We start from the raw sequence: 23,869 nt of genomic DNA on the forward strand, positions 1-23,869 counted from the left end.
GCTGAGGTGTACGGAAGCACTCTGTTCACTCTGGAGTTGGGATGGGGAGAAACTATTCTGTTTTGCATTTTAATGTAAATTTTCCTAATTCAGCAGTTTCAGACCATGAGGCGCACTGAAACTCAGTTATTCTTTGAAATTCACACTTCTCCAAATGTTGCTGAGCTGTTCATTTGATCTGGGAAACAGTGCAGAGGAAGGGGTTGGTTACCCCCACCTCTGGAAGATGCTATTAACCCCCTCAAGGAGTACTAGTGGAGAGAGACAGGTACAGCATTTGGTTTGAAATTAGGTGCTTTAGAGGTCTGGCAGTCTTTGATGTTCACACTATTGATGACTTATGCCAGGGAATAGATGTGGGAATGTGACCCTGATGGTTCTTCTGGACCTCTCAGCGGCTTTTGATACCATCGACTATGGTATCTTTCTGAATTGTTTATCTGCATTGGGAGGCACAGTTTTAAAGTGGTTCAGGTCCTTCCTGGAAGAGCAGTCTCAGAAAGGTAATGAAGTTAAAAAATTGGCTAGAAAAGATGAGAATCGAGAAGAATTAAAGGAGATATTAAAAGAGGGAACTTTAACGTGGTTAAATTATTTTCAATTAGAACAATGGACGAAGAAATGGCTAAAGGATAATGGAGAGTGTAGAGCGATTACAAAATTTGAGGAGCTGATCTTAAAAAAAGAAATTGAGAAAAGGGAAAATAAATTAATAAAAGGGTTAAAGAGTGAAATATATAGAATATTAGTGGAAAAGGGGGAGACGGAAAGTATTGGCAAGGTGGTTTGGGAAACTGTCTTGAAGGAACAAATAGGGCAACAGAGCTGGGAAGGAATATGGAAACAAAGAGTGTTGAGAAATATGTCTGTGAGGATAAAAGAAAATTATTATAAGATTGTATGGAGGTGGTACCTAACCCCGGTGAGTTTAAATAAAATAAATAAGTTGAATTCAGCAAATTGCTGGAGAGGTTGTCAAAGAAAAGGAACGTATTTACATATGTGGTGGGAATGCGAATTTGTACAAAAATAATGGAAAATGGTGTTTAATGAGATAAAAGAAATTTTAGGAATGGAGATTGAAGAGACACCTATAGTGGCATTGTTATCATTATATGGAGAATTAAATTGTAGTAAAGAGACAAAAGAATTGATAACGAATTTGTTAACAGCAGCAAAGTTAATGATATCTAGGAACTGGAAGGTTCAAGGGGATTATCATATAGAAGATTGGTATAAAGAAACATGGGATATTGCTATTAATGACAAATTAACATGTAATATAAAAGTTAGACGAGGAATGATAAAAACGAATGATTTTGAGGGAATATGGAAACAGTTCCTAGAATTTGTATTATCAAAGGGGAGTGGGAAAGCACCTCCAGAAGAAGCAATGAGATTTTGGAAACAGGAATAAGATCCCATGGTTGGGGGGAGCACTTTTATGTTCAGTATGATTATGTTAATAGAATAAGCTAGAATATATGTTATCAAATGTTATCCAATATTTTATGTATTATGTAGTATTGTTTTATTGTATTGATGTATGTTTGGAGAATTAAATAAAAAAAAGGAAAAAAGAAAAAAGAGCAGTCTCAGGTGGTGGTGCTGGGGGACTTCTGATCCACCCCATGGCCATTAGCCTGTGGGGTGCTGCAAAGTTCTATCTTGCCCCCATGCTTTTAAACATCTCAATGAAACTTCTGGGGGAAGTCATTAGGAGGTTTGGGCTGAAGTGTCATCCATATGCAGATGATACTCAACTCTACCTTGTGTTTCGATATGCACATCTTAGGGAGGCTGTGGAACTCTTGAACCAGTGTCTTGAAGCTGTATGGGGATGGATGAGGGTGAACAAGCTGAAACTTTATCCAGACATGACAGAGGTACTGTGGGTTAGGAAAGCAACTACTTTGGATGGAGGTTTACAACTAGTCTTAGATGGGGTTGCAGTTCCCCTAAAAGACAAGTGCAAAGTCTGAGAATCCTCCTAGACTCTTAGCTAACTGGGGAAGTCCAGGGGGCTGCTGTGTCCAGGAGTGCATTGTCTCAGCCTAGGCTAGTACACCAGCTGTGGCCTTATCTGGAGAAGACAGACCTTGCCACAGTTTTCCACATGGTAGTTACATCCAGGCTGGACTACTGCAATGCAAAGACAGTTCAGAAACTTCAGCTAGTGGAGAACACAGCCACCCAAGTATTCCTTGGTATGTGTGTGCGTACATATCACACACACACACACTTTCTTCACTAGTAGTGCTACTTCCTTGGAAGTAAATGCTGCAATGACATTTCGTTAGACAAAAATATTTCACCCTGCACAAAATTCCTTGAGATTGAAGAATGTGCTCCTCCTACACATTTTGACAGATATGGAGTGTTGCCTGTATCAGCTGAAAATGTCCTTGTGGTCTTTGCAGACAGCCTAGATTCTGAAAACAATAAAACTTTAGCCATGTAATGTCCCATAAATTCTGGATCCAAAAATGAGTGACCAAAAGAAGACAGAAGAGAGTGATAGCAGACATACACATCCTGCAGGTGCTTCAATCCAGAATCCTGCCCAAGATTCTGCAAGAACAACAATTAGGTAAATTCTGTTCAGCATACCCCATTCTATGTCCACCGACGTCAGCTGGCATCTTGTGGACACTGAGCACACAAGTCTTCACTGAGCTGCTTTGGCGGTTCCCAAAGATAGATATAGGTAGATATAGATATATATTGCACTTCTGCAAAATATGGGGTTTCCCCAAGCCTGCTGATACTTCCCTCATGTGCATGGAAAATACCATGTTGGCTACATAAGGTCTGACACTCAGACAATTCAAATTGATACTGAGTATGCAAATATTGTTTGATTAGCCATTAAATCCATTTCACCAATTGGTTAGAGCAGAAGTTCTTAACCTTTCTACCCCCAGGGCCGTCTTAAGAGAGCTGAAGGCGGAGTTTGGCACTATCAGCTGGCAATTGCAGGTATCATTTTACATTGTTATCTAATCCCTCTTGAAAAACTGCTAAATTCTTTGCCACAGCTATTTCCTTAAAGCAGGGAGTTCCAGAATTCAGCTTTCCTCAAGTTAAATACAGACATTAGCCCTGGGGGTATCAAGTTCCATCACACCACGTTTCCCCCCCACCCCCAGGTTGTCTCTGCACTATCTGTCTCTGTTTTGACAGCGCATCAAGCGCTGATCACTTTCACATGTGTGCGTTGTTGCGCTGTTTCAATGTGCATCTTTTCACCTCTGCGGGCTTGCATCACTAACATACAGCCCTGTCTCCTCCCTTTGCAGTTCATTGGTTGTTGTGGTTGGGAGGGACTTTGAAATGGACATGGGACATGGGTTACTTCTCTCACCCTAATTCTTATTTTTCCATGTTTTATTTTTTTATTTCTGCACAAATGCAATTGAATGCAATTCTGGTAGGCTGAACTGGTGTTATGATGCAATGGTGTACTTAAGGGATTAATGGATTAGGGAAAGTCAACCCCTTGCATGGCCATGGACTGGTCTACCTATCCTGGTTTCAACAAAGTATTGTTGCACAGTAAAACTTAGGGGAAAGTGGCAGTGGAGGAAAAGAACACAATGCTTTCCTTAGGATCCCTATAAACTGAGTTGGAGGACCAAAAGTACAGTGGACCGACTCAGCGAACTCTGTACCAATGATCCAGCAGGCGTTCCCAAGGAGAATGATGAGGAAAGGAAATTGAAATGGCACGCTGGAGAACCACCCCACCCTCTGCTTTCGTCAGCGACACTGCCCTACACACATGCCCTTCCACAGACCCACTCCCAGCAGAAAAATTGGGACGATCTGAAATAGCATTGAAAAGGAAATTACACGGGAACAGACCAACGATGTTATCGCATATGGGGGAAAAAATGGACTGTCCCCACACAAAAATAAAATGGAAGAGGAGGGGGAAACGGCGCAATCACAGCTAGATGGGTATGCTGTCATGTGAGTGCTGCACTGCAAAACTGGACATCATCATCATCATTTTTACCTGCCTCTCTATCCTGAGCGAGGCAGGGAACAACAATAAGTATAAAACACCAGACATTTTGAGAGTGAGTTAAAATGCTGGTGTGATGGAGCTCATAATTACTCAGCCTCCTCATTTTGGGAAAATTTGCTGCGTTTCCGACATGGTGCCCATGAGCACCAACATACTTTCAGACGCCTCTGCCAGTTTCTTCCATCTCTCCCTCTTGCTGCTTTTACACAATTACTTCCTCCTGTAACAGCTACCCCATCTTATCCCTTTCTCCTTTATTATATCATCTTCATCCTGTAGCTATGCCTGACTATGTAGTGTGCATTGTGCAGCTAAGGCAAATGGTGGTTAACCAAAAAGGCACTGGACAATCTGCAGCACTGAGACCCACCTGGAGGTTGGCTAAGAACAAGTGGTAGATCCCAACCCATAGCTTGAGAAACACTGGGCAAGACCACAGGGGGGATATGTTCAAACTTCCTACCAACAAGCACCCCCTTTTCACAACAACTTGTCCAATTAGGAAGCCCTTTATATTAGGGCTGTGCAGTGCTTCGGACAAATGTCCGAATCCGAGCTGAGGCAGGCTGATTCAACCCGCCTCACCTTGGTTCTGAGGCAGTTCTGGTTCAGCCCAAGGCGCCTCAAAGCCGAAGCTGACTGGCTTCAGAGCACCTCGGGTTGCTTCGGAGTGGCACTGGGCCGCTTACCAGCTGCCATTGCCGCCGTGGCGCTCCTGCTGGCTGCCATCATCGACGATGACGCATCTGAGAACCAGGTCACGATTTTAAGTTTAGTACCTCTATGGCCGCAAACTACTCGATCCAAAGGGAGAGGCGGGTAAGAAATAAATTATTATTATTATTATTATTATTATTATTATTATTATTATTATTAATCAGAGCCCCCACAATATCTTAAAATCGCGGCCTGGTTCTTCTTGTCGGCAGCGTCAATGGCAGCAGGAATGAGGAGGAGGAGGCGGCAATGACAGCAGATAAGCAGGGAGAGCGGGAAAAGGGAGGCTTTTCTGGGTGTCAGCTACGCAGCCAGCACTCAGAAAAGGCAGAGTTGCCTCGGAGTGCCCGAATCTCACTTTGGCACTGTGGCAAGGCAGGCAACCTCCAAAGCACCCTGAGGCGAATTGGGGCAGTTTCAGAGGCTCCGAATTGGCAGGTCCGTGCCAGCCCTACTTTATATTACAGCCTTAACTGCTGCCAACAACGTTGTTAAATTAGGGATGATAACAGATAGACTTTTTTAATAATCAGGCATCTTTTAGACTGATCAATTCTGTTGAAACAAATCTGTGTATTATTAAATGACAATATAATTGCCCTTAAGGTGCATCTCACCAGTTAAATATGACCCACTGGTTAATCAGTTAAGTTCATCAATCTATACCCCTTAACACTAGCAGAGCGAATTTAACTGAGCTCATATACCAGTGGACAAGGGTTCCCCACCACTACACACACACATGTATGTGCCACACTTGAAGGGGCAGTGGCTCTACAGTAAGATCAGAGGAAAATCATCAAGGGCAAAGCCATTTGCAAAGCAGCAACTTATTCATTTCCAGCCTCAAATTCCAAACTGAGCTCTCTGCAAAACAATGGATTTCTACCAAATAACATTCCAAGCCCAACACACTAATGTTCTCAGTCTCTTTGCCTCCCCTGGCCCAGATAAAGGCACACAAAGGGTCCTGGGTAGTTCCTGGGCCGTTGATTTGACAACAAGCAGTTTCAACAGAAGAAAAAGAAGCAGTAATGCTAACATAAATGGATTAGGAAAGTATTTAGGGCTCAGATTTTCTCCCAAATGCGGTATGCAAAAGGAGTGCATGCAGACAGAAGCGGGCTGTTCCAGGAAGCTTAGTCACTTTGATCTCGGTAATATTAAAATAGTTTTCAATCCATGTGTAGTGGCTTAAGCAGTTCAAGGATTGCAGTAAGAGCAGGCTTATTGGATTGTGCTGACAATTGCTTAGTAAGTATACATCAATGTATGTGTGAATGAATGTTAGGAAATTCCATCACAGATAAATATCAAGGCCAACTGAATGCCCTCTAGAAATTCCACTTGTATTTCCATCATTTATCAATAAAGGATGACATTTACCAAGACCTTGAGGTAAAGGTCAAAAACAAGCCTCAATATTCAGTTTTCTGACCAGTATATCTCAAGATCCATGGAATACTTTCAGTAGTGAATGAATATGCAAAAAACAGAGGGAGGAAGATAGATAGATAGATAGATATATATATATATATATATATATATATATATATATATATATATATATATATGTATGTACACACACACACCTGCCCGGACCTTAAGATCATCTACAGGGGCCCTTCCCCGTGAGCCCCTGCCAAGGGAAGTGAGGCAGGTGGCTACTAGGAGGAGGGCCTTCTCTGCTGTGGCACCCCGGTTGTGGAATGAGCTCCCCGGAGAGGTCCGTCTGGCGCCTACACTGTACTCTTTTCGTCGCCAGTTGAAGACCTTTTTATTCTCTCAGTATTTTAACACTTAATTTTAACTTAAATCTAAATTTTACTTTTTTCACTCTGTATTTTAATCTTATATCAATTATGCTGTGTGATTTTATCCTGCTTGTGCTTTTTATACTGTATTTTGTATTTGTGTTTTTAACCTGTTGCTTGTTTTATTATGGTTTTAATTTTTGTGAACCGCCCAGAGAGCTTTGGCTATTGGGCAGTATAAAAATGTAATTAATAATGAATAAATAATGTGTGTGTGTGTGTGTGTGTGTGCGCGCGCGCCAAAGAGAAAACGAAACATAGGGGCATGCACAGTGCCCTAGGTTAATAAACACATGCATTCTCAGCGGATGTTGGAAAAAGGGGAGCAGTCAGCCTGCCAGAAGCTCTCCCATATAAATACAACTATCACCCACACCCCAACACCTCTTCTTCTGCTTAGCTCTTCTTTTGGCAAGGCATAGCTGTTAAGAGAGGATATTCCAAAGCAGGGTGCCATCACTAAGAAAGCTCTCTCCTTTGGAATTACATAGCACACTTCAGATAAGGAAGGCACTTGGAGTAGGGACTCAGCAAAGATCTTAAGACACAAGCATGCAGGTATGGGAAGACATGCTCAGCTCTTCAGATATTTGGATCTCAAGCTGTTTAGATACCATTATTTGAATTGGGCCTCTCAGATGTACCTGCCTGGACCGTAAGATCATCTTCAGTGGTCCTTCTCCAGGAGCCCCTGCCAAAAGCAGTGAGGCAGGTAGCTACCTGGAATAGGGCCTTTTCTGTTGTGGCATCCCAGTTGTGGAATGTGTTTCCTAAAGAGGTTCACCTGGTGCCTAAATTGTGCTCTTTCTGGCACCAAGTGAAGACCTTTTTATTTTCCCAGGCATTTTAGCATTCTAGTCTTTTAGCTCTGTTGTTTTACATCTGTGATTACATTTTAAATGTTTGCATTGCTGCTAGTTTTTACTCTGGTTGTACTTTTATACTGTAGTTTTGCGCTATTATATTTTATATTGTATTTTATGCTGTATTTTGTGGTCTTAATTTTTGTGAATGGCCCAGAGAGCTTCAGCTATTGGGTGGTATAGATGTTTGTTTGTTTGTTTTTAAATATCTCATAGTTAGTTACGACAAAATGAAGGTAATGGTCTTTTTTTCCAGGTGTTATAAACCACATAAATGGTTCCTGAATAGACGCCTTACTGAGCAAGTCAAAGTATTTAAATATCTGGGAATAGCATTTCAATGTTTTGGAACACAGTCAGCTCAGTAAGATTATGTGACAGAAAAAGCTACGAGAAGTATTAGATTTCTACTGAGTTTTTATCAAACCAAGTGGTGTAATTTTATTCCTGCGGCACTTGAAGTCTTCATAGCTAAGCCTACAGCCCAACTGCTCTTTGGGATTCCAGCTTGAGCTGATGCCAATTTAAAACCATTGGAAGTAGTGCAGTCCAAATTTCTTAAGACAAATTTTCACAGTACCGAGTTGTGTTCCCAATGCTGCTTTGTGGCTTGAAGCTGGTGTTATTTCTATCCACCCACAGGCCTGGATAAGGACATTTACTTACTAGTGCAGCTCCATACATGTGCTCTAACGGGTCTGTTCTTCCTGATACTGAGAGGCTCCCGCAAAAGTAGCTGGGTGAAAGCTGCTTATAGGAGGCTAAATTTAGTTGGTTTTTTTTTTTTATCTCAATACTTATTAGGCTGAGATTTGTTCAAAGCCAGAAATATTTTTAAAATACCAGTATATGTAGCTTAAAGCCGTTACTGCCAACAATTAAGCTTGGGATAGGCATGTCAACCTTTTAGAATGGGGGGGGGGAAACTGCACAAAGCTAGTTGTGGGGGGTCAAAGGTGAGGCCAAGGTAAAGGAGCATGGGGAATTTGGCCCCTAGGCCTAAGACTCTCCACTCCCTGCTGTAGCCAGGCTGTCCCTGTCCAGGAATGGCCACAGGTGACAAATTAGGGACTGCTGGTAAAACCAAGGCCACCTGCTGTTCTAGTAACAAATCTGGTTCTGGGAACACTCTCAAGAGGCAACCCTGTCCAAAGCAGGCTGAATACCACTCTCTCCACACAAGAAATCTATCCACAGCGTCTCCACCATGTCCTTCCATATTAACCTGTCTGCCACTTACAACTATCATCAGAGACCCTGTTATATGTCCCCACTAGCAAGGAAGACTGGGTTGGCAGGTCCTCAACACAGGGTCTTTTCAGTAGCAGCACCCCTGATTGTGGAACTGACTCTTGCAAGAGATGAAATGGATCCCTTTATTATTCCACTTTAGAGTAAAGACTGTGCTCGCAGGCTTTAAATGTTTAGTGTTTTTGCCATTCTTTAATTTCAATGCCAGTCATAAATTTTATTGTATGTTTTTGTTCCTTTTTTGCTTGGGTTTTATGAATCTGATAGGTTTTTAGCAAATAAGGCAGTAAACAAATGTTAACAAATAGATGCATTTTACTGTACACCACCCTAAATGACTTCTAGACAGAGTGTGATTTTATAAATATCATCACTGAAATAACAAGACATGATAATAATACCAATGATGATGACGACAGTAAGTTGAGGACCAGCCCATAATGAAGTAGCTGGCACATCTGGTCTGCTCTTCAAAACCACCATGCAAATGTGCCCTCAGGTGACCCTGAAAACATTAAAATCCTGCAGAGAAGCTATCATTCATTCCTTTTCTAAAGTCAATCACCATAATAATCCAAAACAGAATATATCTGTCTCCATACATGTACTCTACATGAATTCTCCTCCACCAATGTTTTCCTTTTCCCACCACTACCCTTTAACAGCTGCATCACTCTCTTGAAACTCTGAGCGGAGATAACAGAACATTTTGGGAATTAGCAGCATAATACGAAGACAGCCCAATGAGCCAATCATTTTTTGAAACCATTATTACCTTAGGTAGTTTGAATTTTTCAGCTTTGAAAAATCAGATAAAACTCATGAATTTTCTATATGCTTCTTTATGGATCTGACTGATTTAAGACTGGCTCTTTCTTCCTTTAAAAGCAGCTTAAAATTAATATTCAATAGTAGTGTTCCCCCCATCCCGCCCAACAAATGTACTACCTTTCAACATAAAATCCCCCCATCTTGCCAACAGCCAAGATGCTTCATCATATTGTCCCAAACTTTGTAATACAGATATAAATCTCGAAGGCTATTAAAGACACATGAGACATGGACATGTCCAAAAGCAGTTTTGCTCAAAGCCACATCTTCTGCGAAGTTGCACACTACAAACACAGAACAAAGAAAGAGACATCAGCAAAAAAACAATCTCTGAAGTGAAGATTTAACTTGGAAGTATATTTATTTTATGCTCATAATACACATTGACATGGTTGATACAGTGGAGTAACCCTTACATATCGGACAGCTACTATCTCTTACGGGGCAACAGAAGTAGTTCAGTGTGAAATACTCAGTAGTGGAACGTCTTGTGAATTGACCGTGGAGTCTTTCCACGGAATACTGCATTGAGAAGTCCTCAGGTTTGTGTAAACAAGCTTTCCACACGGCAAAGAAAATGTGAACGGGAATACATTAGAGAACATGAAGCCGTCACTTGGACAAATTTCTAAATGCCGTATGATAGAGGTAGGCAACCTAGTGTCCTCCAGGTATTTTGGACTACAACTCCCATAAGGCCCATTCAGCACAGCCAATGGTTAGGAATTATGGGAGTTATAGTCCAGAACATCTGGAGAGCACCACTGCCATAGGACAAACAACACAGGACTGGTTCGGACTCTGAAAGTGCCAAAATAGGCTGCAGGACACATTGCTAGGTTGTCTATGATGCCATATGGAGGAAGTGATATAAACCCTGGGTGAACATGCACAGGGATCTCCGCAGCACATCCCTGAAGAAAGCAATTATGGGGTTGGGAGAAACAGGCAGATTGCTAGGTGAGGACTCAGCTAGCTCCCAAAGCCCAGGATTGCACATCCACCCACTCCATGTTGGCTTATTTCCAGCCCTGAATCAGCCCTTCTGTGCACAGTTGTGCTAATTCAGTGACTTCTTAGCCTGCTTTCATATACCAGCCTTCGTTTGTAACTGATGGTCCATCGTGCATACCATCCCACTCTTATCAAGGTAAAAAGTCTTCACTGAAAAAGTCCCTTTTCACAGTATTTGACCTGTTCAAATCGTACTCCAGCTGTTTCCATCCCCTTTTCTTTCATCAGATTTGCCTGAAAAGTAACACCACAAACAAAAAATGGACAAAATGTCACTCTCCAGTACGATTTTACACAAACTCCTTCTTTGGCCCAGTTTCTGCACTTGATTTCAAGAGACCACTACTGTACACTTTTAATTGCTCATTACAGTTAATATGAATTTCATTAGTCACAGCTGCACTGAATGCTTCAGTATGAATGTACCAAAACTGCCTCTCTTAGGTAATCGTCCAAGCTAGTCTAGAAGAGGAAAAGATGGGAATTGGTAGTACATTTTACAATAACTGCACAGGTAGACATTGCTGAAATATATTGTATCTATAGTTCTGGGGTTTGTGTGACCTTTTTTACCCACAGAAAGGAATGGACAGGCAGGAATGACAATATTAGCAGAAGACAACTACCGCACTGATGCAAGATTTCTTCATCTAAATATGCACTCAAATATACAAAATCTAGGAAGTTTGTACATGGAAATTGAAAGTAGTTACAAAGTGTACGGTAAAAAGTTACGGTTAATTCCTATGCAAGTTATCCACGGAGTGCATATATCTTCCCTGTCGGCTTTATTGACCACACCACGTTCGGTTTGCGTTACGCTGGCTACCAAATTCGGTGCTGTCTCACATCCACAGACAACACCAAAGCACAAATGGGTAAGTCCACCACTATGGCCACGTCCAGTCAAGAAACAATTCGGCGAACGAATTCCACTTCCAGCAACTGTGTTTCTGCGCAGCAGCAAAATCCAGAAGGCAGTTGGCTGAACAAAACTATCGACTTTTGTTCTTCTTGGAATTTCCCTAGATCAAGGAGAGAAGACAAGTCATCATCACAGAAGACAGGATGCTGCCTAAGAGCCGGTCAGACTATTTGTCCGTCTAGTCCATCCATTTGTCCTGTTTTCCACCCTTAGTAACAGCAGCTCTCCAGGGACCCAAGCCTAAGTCTTCCCCATCACCTCCTACTTGATTGCCCCCCACCTCCCAATTTTTTAGTGATTGCCAGAGAGTGATATTGGGGCTTTCTATATACAAAGCTATCTTCAGCCACTGTGCTATGACCCCTCCCTTCCCATGCATAGCCATATAGCCAGTTATTAATTTTCTAAGCAATTCTTTTTATATAAATGGCTCAGCAATACTACAAGCAAGAAGGATCTTGGAATTGTTGTAGATCACAAGCTGAATGTAAGTCAACAGTGTGATATGGCTGCAAAAAAACAGCAAATGCTATTTTGGGCTGCATTAATAGAAGTATAGCTTCAAAGTTTCAGGAGGTACTGGTTCCTCTCTATTTGGCCCTGGTTAGGCTTCATTTTGTGTACTGTGTCCAGTTCTGGGCACCACACTTCAAGAAGGATGCAGACAAGCTGGAGCGTGTTCAGAGGAGGGCAATGAGGCTCATCAGGGGTCTGGAAACATAGCCCTATGAAGAGAGACTGAAAGAACTGGGCATGTTTAGCCTGGAGAAGACTGAGGGGAGATATGATAGCACTCTTCAAGCACTTGAAAGGTTGTCACACAGAGGAGGGCCAGGATTTCTTCTCAATCATCCCAGAGTGCAGGACATGAAATAATGGGCTCAAGTTAGAGGAAGCTAGATTCCAGCTGGACGTCAGGAAAAACCTCCTGACTATAAGAGCAGTACAACAATGGAACCAATTACCTAAAGAGATTGTGGGCTCTTCTACACTAGAGGCATTTAAAATGCAGCTGGACAGTCATCTGTCAGGAATGCTTTAAGGTGGATTCCTGCAATGAGCAAAGGGTTGGACCCAATGGCCTTGTAGGCCCCTTCCAACTCTGCTATTCTATGATTCTATGAAATATGAAGTTTGAGTTTCCCCTTCCATGCCAGAACAAGAGCAACCACTGTGAGGGTGACAAAGAAGCAAAACCCTGGGAAGAACGACCTTATCACTGACAAAACCTAAGGAAACGTGGTAAACAAGAAGTCCACCTTTGATTTGACAGCAGTCGCAAGAGCAGACAAATCAAAAAGAGGTACAAACCATGCATGACGTCATGGTGCAAATTTGAGCTATGTGAGGTTTCAGTGTAGACAAGCCTCAGGCGGCAAATTGCTCCCATGTTTCTGGGATTAAAGCTTTTGCTTGCCAGTTCCATTAAAACAAAAAAAATCCACTCCATCAGAAAACAAACATTAGGGAAGAAATCTTTACAACTTCTACAGCCTTCAGAAACCACAAGCATGCTGTCTTAATTAGAAGCCAGAAGACAGGGCTTGGGAACATAGGGAGTACCAGATTTCACAAGCAGCCAAGACTGCCGTGAAGACAGCTGATCCGTCAGTTTAGGTGATTTATATTGCCAGTGTACACAATGCATTCCCTGCATAATCAGATACTGATTTTTTTTAAAAAAAAGTTTGACTTCAAAAAATAAAATGGTCTCTTTTTTCTTTTTAAAGACGTGTTTTAACACAAGACTTCATTCATGTAAATAAAAGTGACAATTAAGAACAACAACACATTGAATTCAGGTTTCAAGCAAGTTCTGCTGGTGGGAGCATTATTATTATTATTATTATTATTATTATTATTTATTTATTTATTTATTTATATAGCACCATCAATGTACATGGTGCTGTACAGAGTAAAACAGTAAATAGCAAGACTCTGCCGCATAGGCTTACAATCTAATAAAATCATAGTAAAACAATAAGGAGGGGAAGAGAAGGCAAACAGGCACAGGGTAAGGCAAACAGGCACAGGGTAGGGTAAAACTAACAGTATCTTGTAAGATGAGTTCCTCTCACAAGAGGAAAAGGAAAGGCTATTTTTGTTGCTTGCCCGTTCGGCCTCAAGCCCATGTGCCTTCTAAAAAATTGCTCTGGAACGTGGCACCTCCCCCCCCCCCAAAAAAATCTGATCCTCTGGAACAGTGGGGGGAATGAAGGAAAGGAAAGGAACCTCTCGTGCAAGCACTGAGTCATTACTGACCCTTGGAGGGACACCAGCTTTCGCTGATGTTTTCTTGGCAGGCCTTATAGCGGGGTGGTTTGCCGTTGCCTTCCCCAGCTGTTATTACCTTTCCCCCAGCTAACTGGGTACTCATTTTACCAACCTCGGGAGGATGGAAGGCTGAGTCGACCCAAGCCGGCTGCCTGAAACCAGCTTCCGCTGGGATCGAACTCAGGCCGTGGGGAGAGCTTCAGCTGCAGAAACGGCTGCTTTACCACTCTGCGCCACACGAGGGGGTTAATTAAAGTCACTTCCCCCACTTCCACCTGTAGTATCTTCTGCTAGATCTCAAGGCGTTCCGTGAATGGAAAGAGCCCTTGCATTTGTGGAAAGGAACTCGGGATCCAAGCCTTTCCAAGAATTGCATCCTACTGATTTCGAAAGGATCGCTTACTGGTGGCTGGGATTCTTGTAAAGAATACCTTGGTCTAATCCAGCAGAGCGCTTAGATGCCTAAAATGCAGTGCACACTCAGGATAACTCAGCACAGATGAATTCTCCCTCAACTTCTAAGAAATGCTTAGTGTGCACTCTTGCTTTGTACATTTAACACGCTTTGGTAGTCCATGGTAAATTCTAATAAAACACAACCCGTCTCTTTATGTGGGGGGAAAACCCAATCAAATTTCAATTTTAGAAAGAGGCAAGCAACAGCTAAGCAACCTTGAGCCATGGCATTTCACATTTAATAAGTGAAGCACAAATGGTGGGTCAGGGTAGCGTGAGTGCATTTGCAAGCACCATCGAAGCGCATGACGCTTTATAGCGTTACATAAACAATAGAGGAAGAGAGGCAACATGGATAGAATGTGCACAAGCAGAGTTGACAATACTTTGGTTTCATTTCAGTTGGAGGGGAGGGGAGGGGTTAAGACAAAGGCTTCATGGGACAGGTGGGGTTTTGAGAAAGGAACTGAGAGAGAGAGAGAGAGAGAGAGAGAGAGAGAGAGAGAGACTGTAGTCAATGCATAAATATATTTTTTTCCTCACAAGCTCATCCATGGTTTCTTCCCCCAAGTATCAGTTCTCCCACTTATCCTCCAGCAATTTGTTTTTGAGTGCTCTCCAGCTGGGCGAGGCAGCCACGGGCAAGGTCTTTACAACTGCCTGCCTCTTCTCTCCCCCTCCTGCCTCCCCCAAGCCCCATGTGACAACTCATGACGCAGGAATGGATTGTTCTGCACAACAAGCTTCCTGTCCATCAACGAGGCTCTAGCCTTTCAGGAGGAGCTGTGGTACAACACAGATGCTCAAATGGGGTAGAACAGCCTCCCCTACCCCGTCAAGCTGCCTCTCTGTCACTTCTTCCAGCCCCATTTGGTCCAGGCAGCTTCTACTGTCCCACACAAGCTTTTTCCAGACCTTCTGTCATCAGTCAAGTCTCCCATCTTAGCACCATATTTTATACTGTACCTGTCAAGCCCTTAGGAAAGGACACCCTACATATAAATTAAGCCGGTCTTCCCCAGCCTGTACCCTCCAGATGTGTTGGACTGCAACTTCCATCATTCCCAGTCAGCAGGGCCAATGACCGTGGGAATGATGGGACTTGCAATCCAACACCTCTGGGGGCAGCAGGCTGAGGAAGGCCAAGCAAAACAAACAAACCAATGGAAGGCCTAATCTTTTCACCTTCACCCCACCAGTCTCTGTCTAAGCCTGCTTCACAGGGATATTGCTGCTGCGTTGTGAACACCATCCAGCGCAGTGTCGATACCAAACATAAGCATGAAGCTGAAAAGTTCCCTCCTGTTGCATCTTAAGTGGTACTGCCTATATGTGAAATCACTGGTAGATACAACCTATTCCTTTATGCAGCCTGTATCAATTGCTACTCCTGGGGTAAACTGCTCCTTCCTAATGTGGCGCATGACTATGCAGACAAAGGGGCTGGGATAACTCATATGCTCTAAAGGTGCGCCGCAAAATGTTAACATGCAACTTCCACACCGAAGCTCCACTCTGCTAGCAAAACCAATTGCTACACCATGAAATCAACACTGAACTGAGTTGTGAAATGGTGCCTCTGCCGCCCCCATCTCGCTCTGCACTTCATTCCAGTTCCGTGTGAATCTCATTGCAAAAAACACACCCAAAAAAAATGTCTGGGGTTTTTCAGAATGTAACTGGAGTCTACGACTCAGAGTAAAGAATAAACAAACATACTGTAAATACAACTGGAGGGTTTTGTTCAATCCATAATGACGAGGCAATTTGCATTCCCACTACTTGAATTATGTGGCATTCTCCTGTTCATGTCCCATCAGAAATACACGTCAACACACACACAGCTACCCTGCCGACTCAGACTACTGGCCCATTTAACTCAGTGTGGTCTGCTCCAACTGGCAGCAGTTCTTCAGTGTTTCAGGCCTTGGTTACGCGAGATCCTTTTAAATGGAGATGCCATGGACTGGGCATCTTCCTGCGAAGCACGTGCTTCGCCAACCAAGCTACAGCCCCTGCCTCATTGCTGTGGCTCACAACTGAGATGCTCCATCAAGACTCTCATCCATCAAATGAAGGCCACTGTCAGCCCCCTTTCTCTACCTCTCCAGCTCCCACTGGTGCTCCCTACCATGCTGCTCCCTATGGCTGAGCCAGTATCCCGTTTGCCAAGCGGCTTCTCCCTCTGTACGCGCTTCTCAAGGCCACCATTTCATTAACAAAGCTTCTCCAGCCTTCATCAGATCTCTGCAGCTGCTTCTTCACTGATTGTTGGGAGATTCAGGACAGAGAAAAGGAAGGACTTCTTCACACACGCATAGTTAAATTATGGAATTCACAACCACAAGATGTAGTAATGGCCACCAATTTGGATGGCTTTAAAAAGGAGTTGGATAAATTCCTGGAGAAAAAGGCTATCAATGGCTACTAGCCCTGATGGTTATGTGCTACCTCCAGCATCCGAGGCAGTAAGACTGTCTGCACCAGTTGCTGGGGAACATGGGTGGGAGGGTGCTGTTGCACTGTGTCCTGCTTTGTTGGTCCCTGGTCGGCCACTGAGTGAACCGAGTGCTGGACTAGATGGGCCCTTGGTCTGATCCGGCATAGCACTTACATTCTTATCCATTCTTAGTTACCCTTTATGCCAGCAAACAACCTCTCCCCACTCTCCCAATCGTTGCCAAGTTATCTAATATAGATCGTAGGCCTTTCGGGTAGGAAGCTAGTCTCTTCTACCTCCTGGTGCAGGACTTTGGACATGGTTAAACATTAAACAAGGGTAGAGCTGGATAGAGACAGACACCCATCCACCCCTTCAGAAATATTTCCCTTAGTTCACAGGCCAAGCGCTTGTACTTTGCTCTCCCCTTCCCCCAACTTGTCTCTAGTAATTTAGGGGGTATGAAACCCTCTGTGTGGTTTTACATCTGAAATTAAGCGACCCTTGAGGGACCCTACGAACTCAAAACCATGATGTAATAAAAATCTAGAATTAAGCAACGTTTTGCCATCTGCAGTTCCATTTGTTCATTTCTTTTGGAGTGTCTAAGGCAATCCCATGGATTTTGTAGTTCAACACCCAAGACACACACACTTTTTAAATAGATTTGATCCTTTTATTCATCAGTTTCTTAAACTAAGTGATCAAGAAAGGATAGGAAATGCTGGTGACTTGCAGGGAATCCAAGGTGCAGGCCAGGGCAACAAGATTACATACCTTACTAGCCAGCTTTAATGTATCTATTTCTTCCCGTTGTTTGGATAAAGTTTCGTTCATACTGCAGAGGTGGTCACTCATCATGCTCAACTGGTCTTCATAGCTTCTCTTAGTAGTTGTCAACTCATCCTAAAAGGCCAAAGATATAGTGCCTTCAATTGCAAAATAATGAGATGTGGCCACCATCAGTGTCTCCCAAAGCAGAAGACACAGGAGCAGAAAACAAAAACAAGAATCAAATTCCAAAGCTTACTGACTTTCTATAGTTCTATTAATAAACTTAATACTTTTTTCTTTAAAATGCATCACTCTCGTGTCTCTTGATATTAAGCTGAAAAAGACCCAACGAAAGGACCCAATGCTATCGCAACAGAACTCAGAGAAGACTTCTGAGCTCACAACCACTCCACGAAATAGGCTAGGTTGAGAGACTGTGACATGCTCAAGCCAGTGGATTTGACATCAGAGCAAGGTTTCCCGTGCTGAAGCCAATGGGTAGGTAATGGAGCAGGCTGACTGAGCCACCACCTGCAAGGATTAGTTCACTGGAGCAGCCTGCCTCCTGGAGGAGTCTATCCCAGGGAACTTGCAGGGTCAGCTATTTAGCACCTCTGTCCCCAGCTGCACTAGTTCCTCTTGGTGGGAGATTCAGACTGGCCAAGGAGATGGGAGCTCCAACCATCAAGCCCTTCCCGGATGGCCAAGTGCTAAAAAGCTGAAAAGTATACAAAAAATTGTGGGTAGGACAAGAGATTTTATGGCGCAGTGGCATCTAGGGTGCATTATATAATACACAAAATTACATTTCATGTCAAAATCCTCAAGTTCTCACAGTTTGTGTGTGAAGCTTTCTTCTATCAAGTATGCATAGAACATGGCTGGGCAACATGCCGTCCCCCAGCACCCCAATTATTTATTTATTTTTGTAGTGGGAAAGGTGGTGTCTGTGACACAGCAGATCACAAAAGGGGTCCAATTTAGCTTGTTTGCAAAGTAAACCTGACCCTCTGAGGGGTCTGTAGCTGCTGCCACTCCCAGAGAAATATTTCACTTGCGCATAAATTAAATTTGACCCCTTTGACCATGTTTTTTGGAGTTGACTACAGCCTTCAGTGGGGAGAGGAGGGCGAAAATGCACGTGTGCCCCGGAGCTCCCAAAGTTGCCTATCCCAGCTTACTTAGAGTTATCAAGGATGGCTTAGAGCTACTGAGGAAAGGAAGGAAACTTTTTCAGATGAAAACAATGGCACAGTGTCCTGCAGAAGAAAGATCAGTTGAGAGATGGGAGGTCCACCCGTTCTGGGATGCCGTCTTTCCACAGCCAAGAGGATGAATTGACCTTGATATTGTTCTGATGGTGCTGTTAGCTCCCTTAGTGCTGGAACAGTTCCAGAGCACGGCAAAAGTACGTGTTCCAAAGCATTTACAAATCCATGTAATTTGGTCTCAGGTTCTCAGAAATATACCCACCTGTAATCTAGTGATGCTCTGCCTACATAGTCTCATCTCTTCCAGTGAGGATTCTTTAGATTTCTCCGCTAGAGAGAGTCGCTTTGCAAGTGCTCGGCACTGTCAAATCAAACACAAGGAAACCATGGGAGTTTTTTTAGCTGGACCATTACACAGGCAACTACTATTGGGTGCGACATCTTTGCCCTGGAAGCTGCTGTGTGGCCCCTCCCACCTTGAGAACTCTAGCAACAGTCAGCGAGCCCAGCGTGCGCCTAGTTAGATCAGAACTGCATGAACTACAGACACTGCTTTGTTGTTGTTTATTCGTTCAGTCGCTTCCGACTCTTCGTGACTTCATGGACCAGCCCACGCCAGAGCTTTCTGTTGGCCGTCCCCACCCCTAGCTCCCCCAAGGTCAAGTCTGTCATCTCCAGAATATCATCCATCCATCTTGCCCTTGGTCGGCCCCTCTTCCTTTTGCCTTCCACTTTCCCTAGCATCAGCCTCTTCTCCAGGGTATCCTGTCTTCTCATTATGTGGCCAAAGTACTTCAGTTTTGCCTTTAATACCATTCCCTCAAGTGAGCAGTCTGGCTTTATTTCCTGGAGTATGGACTGGTTTGATCTTCTTGCAGTCCAAGGCACTCTCAGAATTTTCCTCCAACACCACAGTTCAAAAGCATCTATCTTCCTTCGCTCAGCTTTCCTTATGGTCCTGCCTATTTCAAACATTGTGGCACCCACCCAGCCTGCCTCTCCAAATTTCATTCCTATTCATCATCTTCCTGTCATCCCTCCTTCCCCTTCCTTTATTCCCTCTGGAATTGTTGCTTCCTCATCCAGAAGGCAATCATGAACTTCTCCTTTCTCAATCCCGCAAGCTATTTGCCCACACTGAATCCTGGCTTCGTCCCTCAGTTACTGGCTCTTTCCCTCACCCACACAACTTGCCCTAGAGATCCTTGGCGGCAGTGATGTCAACCTCCTTCTTCCCACTAACGAACTGAATTCTGCCGTTTCCAGATTCTGACCATCCCTCCATCCCATCGTTTCGCTTTCTTTGACGTTCAATGTGTTAAACTCTATTCCTCCCTGCCTCTGCATATTGCTGTGATAACTCCCACACTTCATTCCTTGGTGATTTCAACGTTCATAGTGTTAATTCCGCCAACCTTGTCACTTGTTGTGATTCCAAGCCCTCCTGCCAAGATGTGAGACAATAAAGAGGTCTGCCATGCAATCCACAAAGCTTTATTCAGTAAATAGATGTATCTTCAAACCTGAAGGGAGTGCGAAGGCTAGGCGCTATCCTCTAAGCTTAATTAGCCTAACAAAGCAAGGCAGTTGCCTATCAACTAAAAGGTCAGGCTTTTACAGAACCCCTCCTTCATGGAGGATCTTCAAGTTGTAACCTCTGGCGAGTGGCTAGTCTACCATACTGCCTCCCACCTCCTCTCAACTCTGCTAGGCAGACTCTGAGATATGTCAATTCTGATGCTCCCTCTCCCTCTGACAAAGGCTTGAGTTCCCAGGGAGGGGGAGCAGAGGGGAGATGATCTCTGAGCCTGTGCTTCCTGTAAGCTCCTGGGAAGATTCCTCCTTTACTCCTGGAGCGTTTTGGAGAATTTCTTCCTTTGCTTTCTGTCTTGGCTGGTCTACTTCTTCTGGCTCTGAGTCCAATTCAAAATACATACCAGGGAGACCGGGCCTGATCCTGACACTACCTCCCTTCTCTTCTCTCTAACCTCCTTCAATCTCTGTCTCTGGGCAAACTCTCCCACGCACTTTTGTGGGCATTCTTGATCTTGTCTTCAGCAAGAATTGCAGTGTCTCACCTCTCCACTGTGGAATTCCTTTTATCTGATCATATCTCCTTCAGCATTGCTCACTGTCCACCCTGCCTGCTTTCTGTATCTTTTTCCTTCTACGACCTCCGCCAATTAATTGGCTTTTCTCTGAAGCTCAGCCACTGGTGGGTGGGCAGGAGGGAGAGGGAAGTTACCCTCCTAGGAGGCCCTCCAGAGCAAAAAGGAATATTCACTGTAAGACCAATGTTTCACTTTCAGGGTAGGCAACTCATTGCTCACTCACCTCTGCATGGAAATGTACAGACTTGCTGTCAGCCAGCTGCAATTGAGACGTAAGCTCCACTATTCTAGCCATATAGTGATTCTTGATCAAGTCTTCTCGGGTGTCAGCTTCTGGAATCTGCAAAGGAAGTTTGCAACAAAACAAAACAAAATGTGTGAATGTCCTTTAAATTGCGAAAACACCACAAATTGAACAAAGTGAACATAGACTCTGCTGCACTGAATGCCTGTGAAAGCTACAACTGAAAAGAGGATATTGTAGAGCTGGACCAGTGGTTCTCAACCTTCCTAATGCCGCGACCCTTTAATATAGTTCCTCATGTTGTGGTGACCCCCAACCATAAAAAAAATTTCGTTGCTACTTCATAACTGTAATTTTGCAATTCTGTTTTTAGACTGTTGGTTGTCTTATTATGCTTTTCATGGTTTTAATTTTTCCTGGTTTTAATTTTTGTGAACCACCCAGAGAACTTCGGCTATTGGGCAATATAAAAATGAAATAAATATTTTTTTAAAAAAATCGTGGGTGCTCGAGCCTGGCACCTTCAGACTAGAGCTTTGCAAAATCCTGGGTGTTCAAGGTTGGTTCTTTAATTACACTCTGTACATGGCCAGAGGCACTCCATTATCCAAGGAGATGTCTCCTCCTCGCCAAAATAAAAGGAAAATCCAGGGCCAGGCTAAAAAACAAAGTCCTAAAAAGGTTTAGACAGGGGGAAAAGTCCTACAGCCCCATCCAGCTGCTTCAGACGCTAAATGCCACCTTCACCATCCCTGCTCTAAACCAAACTCCCTCAGCTTTCCCCCCCCCCCGCTTTTCCTCAGACTAGGAAGTGAGCGTTGATTGGCAGCCTAATCAGCGCCCAGGGGAAAACCAATAGGATCCACTCCTGCATGAAAGGGGTGGGTAGGTGAAGTAAGACGGACGGCCCGCAGTTTTTTGGGTTCGTCCAATCGGAACGGGGTGGCCAATCAGAGCTCAGCGGGCGCAATCAGAGAGGGGGGGAGGCGAAGACAGTCACTGAGGCACCGAGGGCATGAGAAGGATGAGGTCAGGAAGGGAGGGGCGCTGGTGGTGGGAGTCGCCTGTCCTCTCGTTCTTTCCCGGAGAGACTCGTCAGCGCAGCACCTTCTGAGGTGAGAGAGTGGTGCGCGTACATGTTTGCAGCCCACCGCCCGCTTTTTTTTTTTTTGTACGCCGACGCTGCTCTCTCCCCTCCCCCCCCCGTTTAGGCGCGTGAGAGCAGATGCTGAGAGGGGGGGAGAGAGGAGCGGGACCAGGCGGCTGATCCCCTTTCTCCCCCTTCGGACCTCTTTCTTGTCTCGGAAAATATGTGTTTTCCGATGGTCTTAGGCGACCCCTGTGAAAGGGTCGTTCGACCCCCAAAGGGGTCACGACCCTCAGGTTGAGAACCGCTGAGCTGGACAAAGTGAAGAAAAGGGCAATGAGAATAATCAAGGAGCCAGAGCAACTCCCTAAGAGGAAAAGTTACCTTTGGGCCGTTATCGTTTAGAAAAAACTCAAAAGAAGACATGACAGTGGTTTATAAAATTATGCATGGTGTGGAGAAAGTGGATGGGAGAGATTTTTATCCTTGTAAATCTAGAATCTGGGATCATCCAATGAAACTGAATGGTGGGAGATGGCTTTGAAAAGGGATCAGAGAAATCCATGAAGGACAAGGCTATCATGGCTACATACTACCTCCCGGATCAATGGCAGCATGATTCTGAATACCACCAGTTTCCGGGGGAATAACAGCAGAAGGCTATTGCCCTCATGTCCTCATTGTGGTTTTCTCAGATTCTGTGGTACTGTGCAGAACAGGATGCTGAACACCACTTCCATCATATTGCCTCCATACTTAGTGTCAAACTAGGAAATGTAAGTCACAAAATGTCAACGAGCAAATACCTTAAGACCAAAAAAGGGACATTAAAAGAAATGGTTCATCATGCAAATTACGCTGAACAGCAGGTCCATTTTAACATTATTTTGAGTGGGTGGGTGGAGGAGGGGACAGAAAGAACATGTGGTTTGTAAAACGGTAGCTTTAGCATTTGTTGATATATTCAATTTAAAATTATGCTAGTATGACTCTACAATATTGGAGCTGTACCTCTTCGTTTCCAGTAGTTATTGTCAGCATCCCAACCTAGAAAGAGATTAGGACAACAGGATCAGCTTAAAGAAGTAATTTATTCTCTGGCTCTAAAATCCATTTACATAGAAGTTCATCTCAATAGTTTTAAACATTTTAAAATTTGGGGCACGTGACAGTTCCGCTGCTCTCAATGGTAAAATTAAACATATGCTCAACTCTCTCCAATTGGAATCAATGGAGTTTCAATGTAAGCCTTAACTGCATTTCGCCTGCGGCATTTTTCTCCACAAACAGAAAATATATTCAATGGAATTGCCTTGCAAGTGCCTTGCTTCCAGACACCCACTGAATCATACTTGAATATTGAAACAGCAGTTTGCATAATTTCCATATTAAAGACCCATATCATGTTACTGATGTTTAATATATTACATTACAAATTATTAAATCTCTGCAAGATAAACAACTCACACACCTTAAGAAGAAAATTAAGCTCTGCTCCTCCATTAAGCTTTTCTGAGATAAAATACCAGTTTGTAGAAAGGGGGTGGGTTGTTACGTTGCGTGAACCCAGTTGCGCTAACAAACCATGATTTGTTAACCATGAACAACCCACAAAGACAATCCATGGTTTGTTGTTGGGTTTGTGAACTGTGGGTTGTTCACACCTGGGTTTGCACAATGCAACAGCCCATGTTTCAACCATAGCCCACGGTTCAAAGATAACCCACACTCAACTTTGAGTATGGGTTGGACGTGAGCTGTTGTGTTGTGTGAGCCCAGCCACTAAGTGCCATGGCCTCATGCTCCTTGCTTGCACCACCTTTGGGA

General features: G+C 43.8%; 1 protein-coding gene across 1 annotated transcript in view; it reads right to left on the minus strand.

Moving 5' to 3' along the window:
- Window positions 1–9,848: 9,848 nt before the first annotated feature.
- Window positions 9,849–23,869, minus strand: part of PPP1R21 (protein phosphatase 1 regulatory subunit 21) — a 49,960-nt gene continuing 35,939 nt past the window's right edge. The window contains exons 18-22 of the mRNA XM_063123864.1: window positions 23,054–23,089; window positions 20,935–21,051; window positions 18,863–18,961; window positions 17,393–17,521; window positions 9,849–11,545 (exon numbers count right to left, since the gene is read on the minus strand). Of these exons, the coding sequence (XP_062979934.1) occupies window positions 11,516–11,545; window positions 17,393–17,521; window positions 18,863–18,961; window positions 20,935–21,051; window positions 23,054–23,089 (411 nt within the window). The 3' untranslated portion in view covers window positions 9,849–11,515. The remainder of the gene's footprint in view (window positions 11,546–17,392; window positions 17,522–18,862; window positions 18,962–20,934; window positions 21,052–23,053; window positions 23,090–23,869) is intronic.

This window comes from Elgaria multicarinata, chromosome 4, assembly GCF_023053635.1.
Source record: "Elgaria multicarinata webbii isolate HBS135686 ecotype San Diego chromosome 4, rElgMul1.1.pri, whole genome shotgun sequence".
Classification (NCBI taxonomy): Eukaryota; Metazoa; Chordata; class Lepidosauria; order Squamata; family Anguidae; genus Elgaria; species Elgaria multicarinata.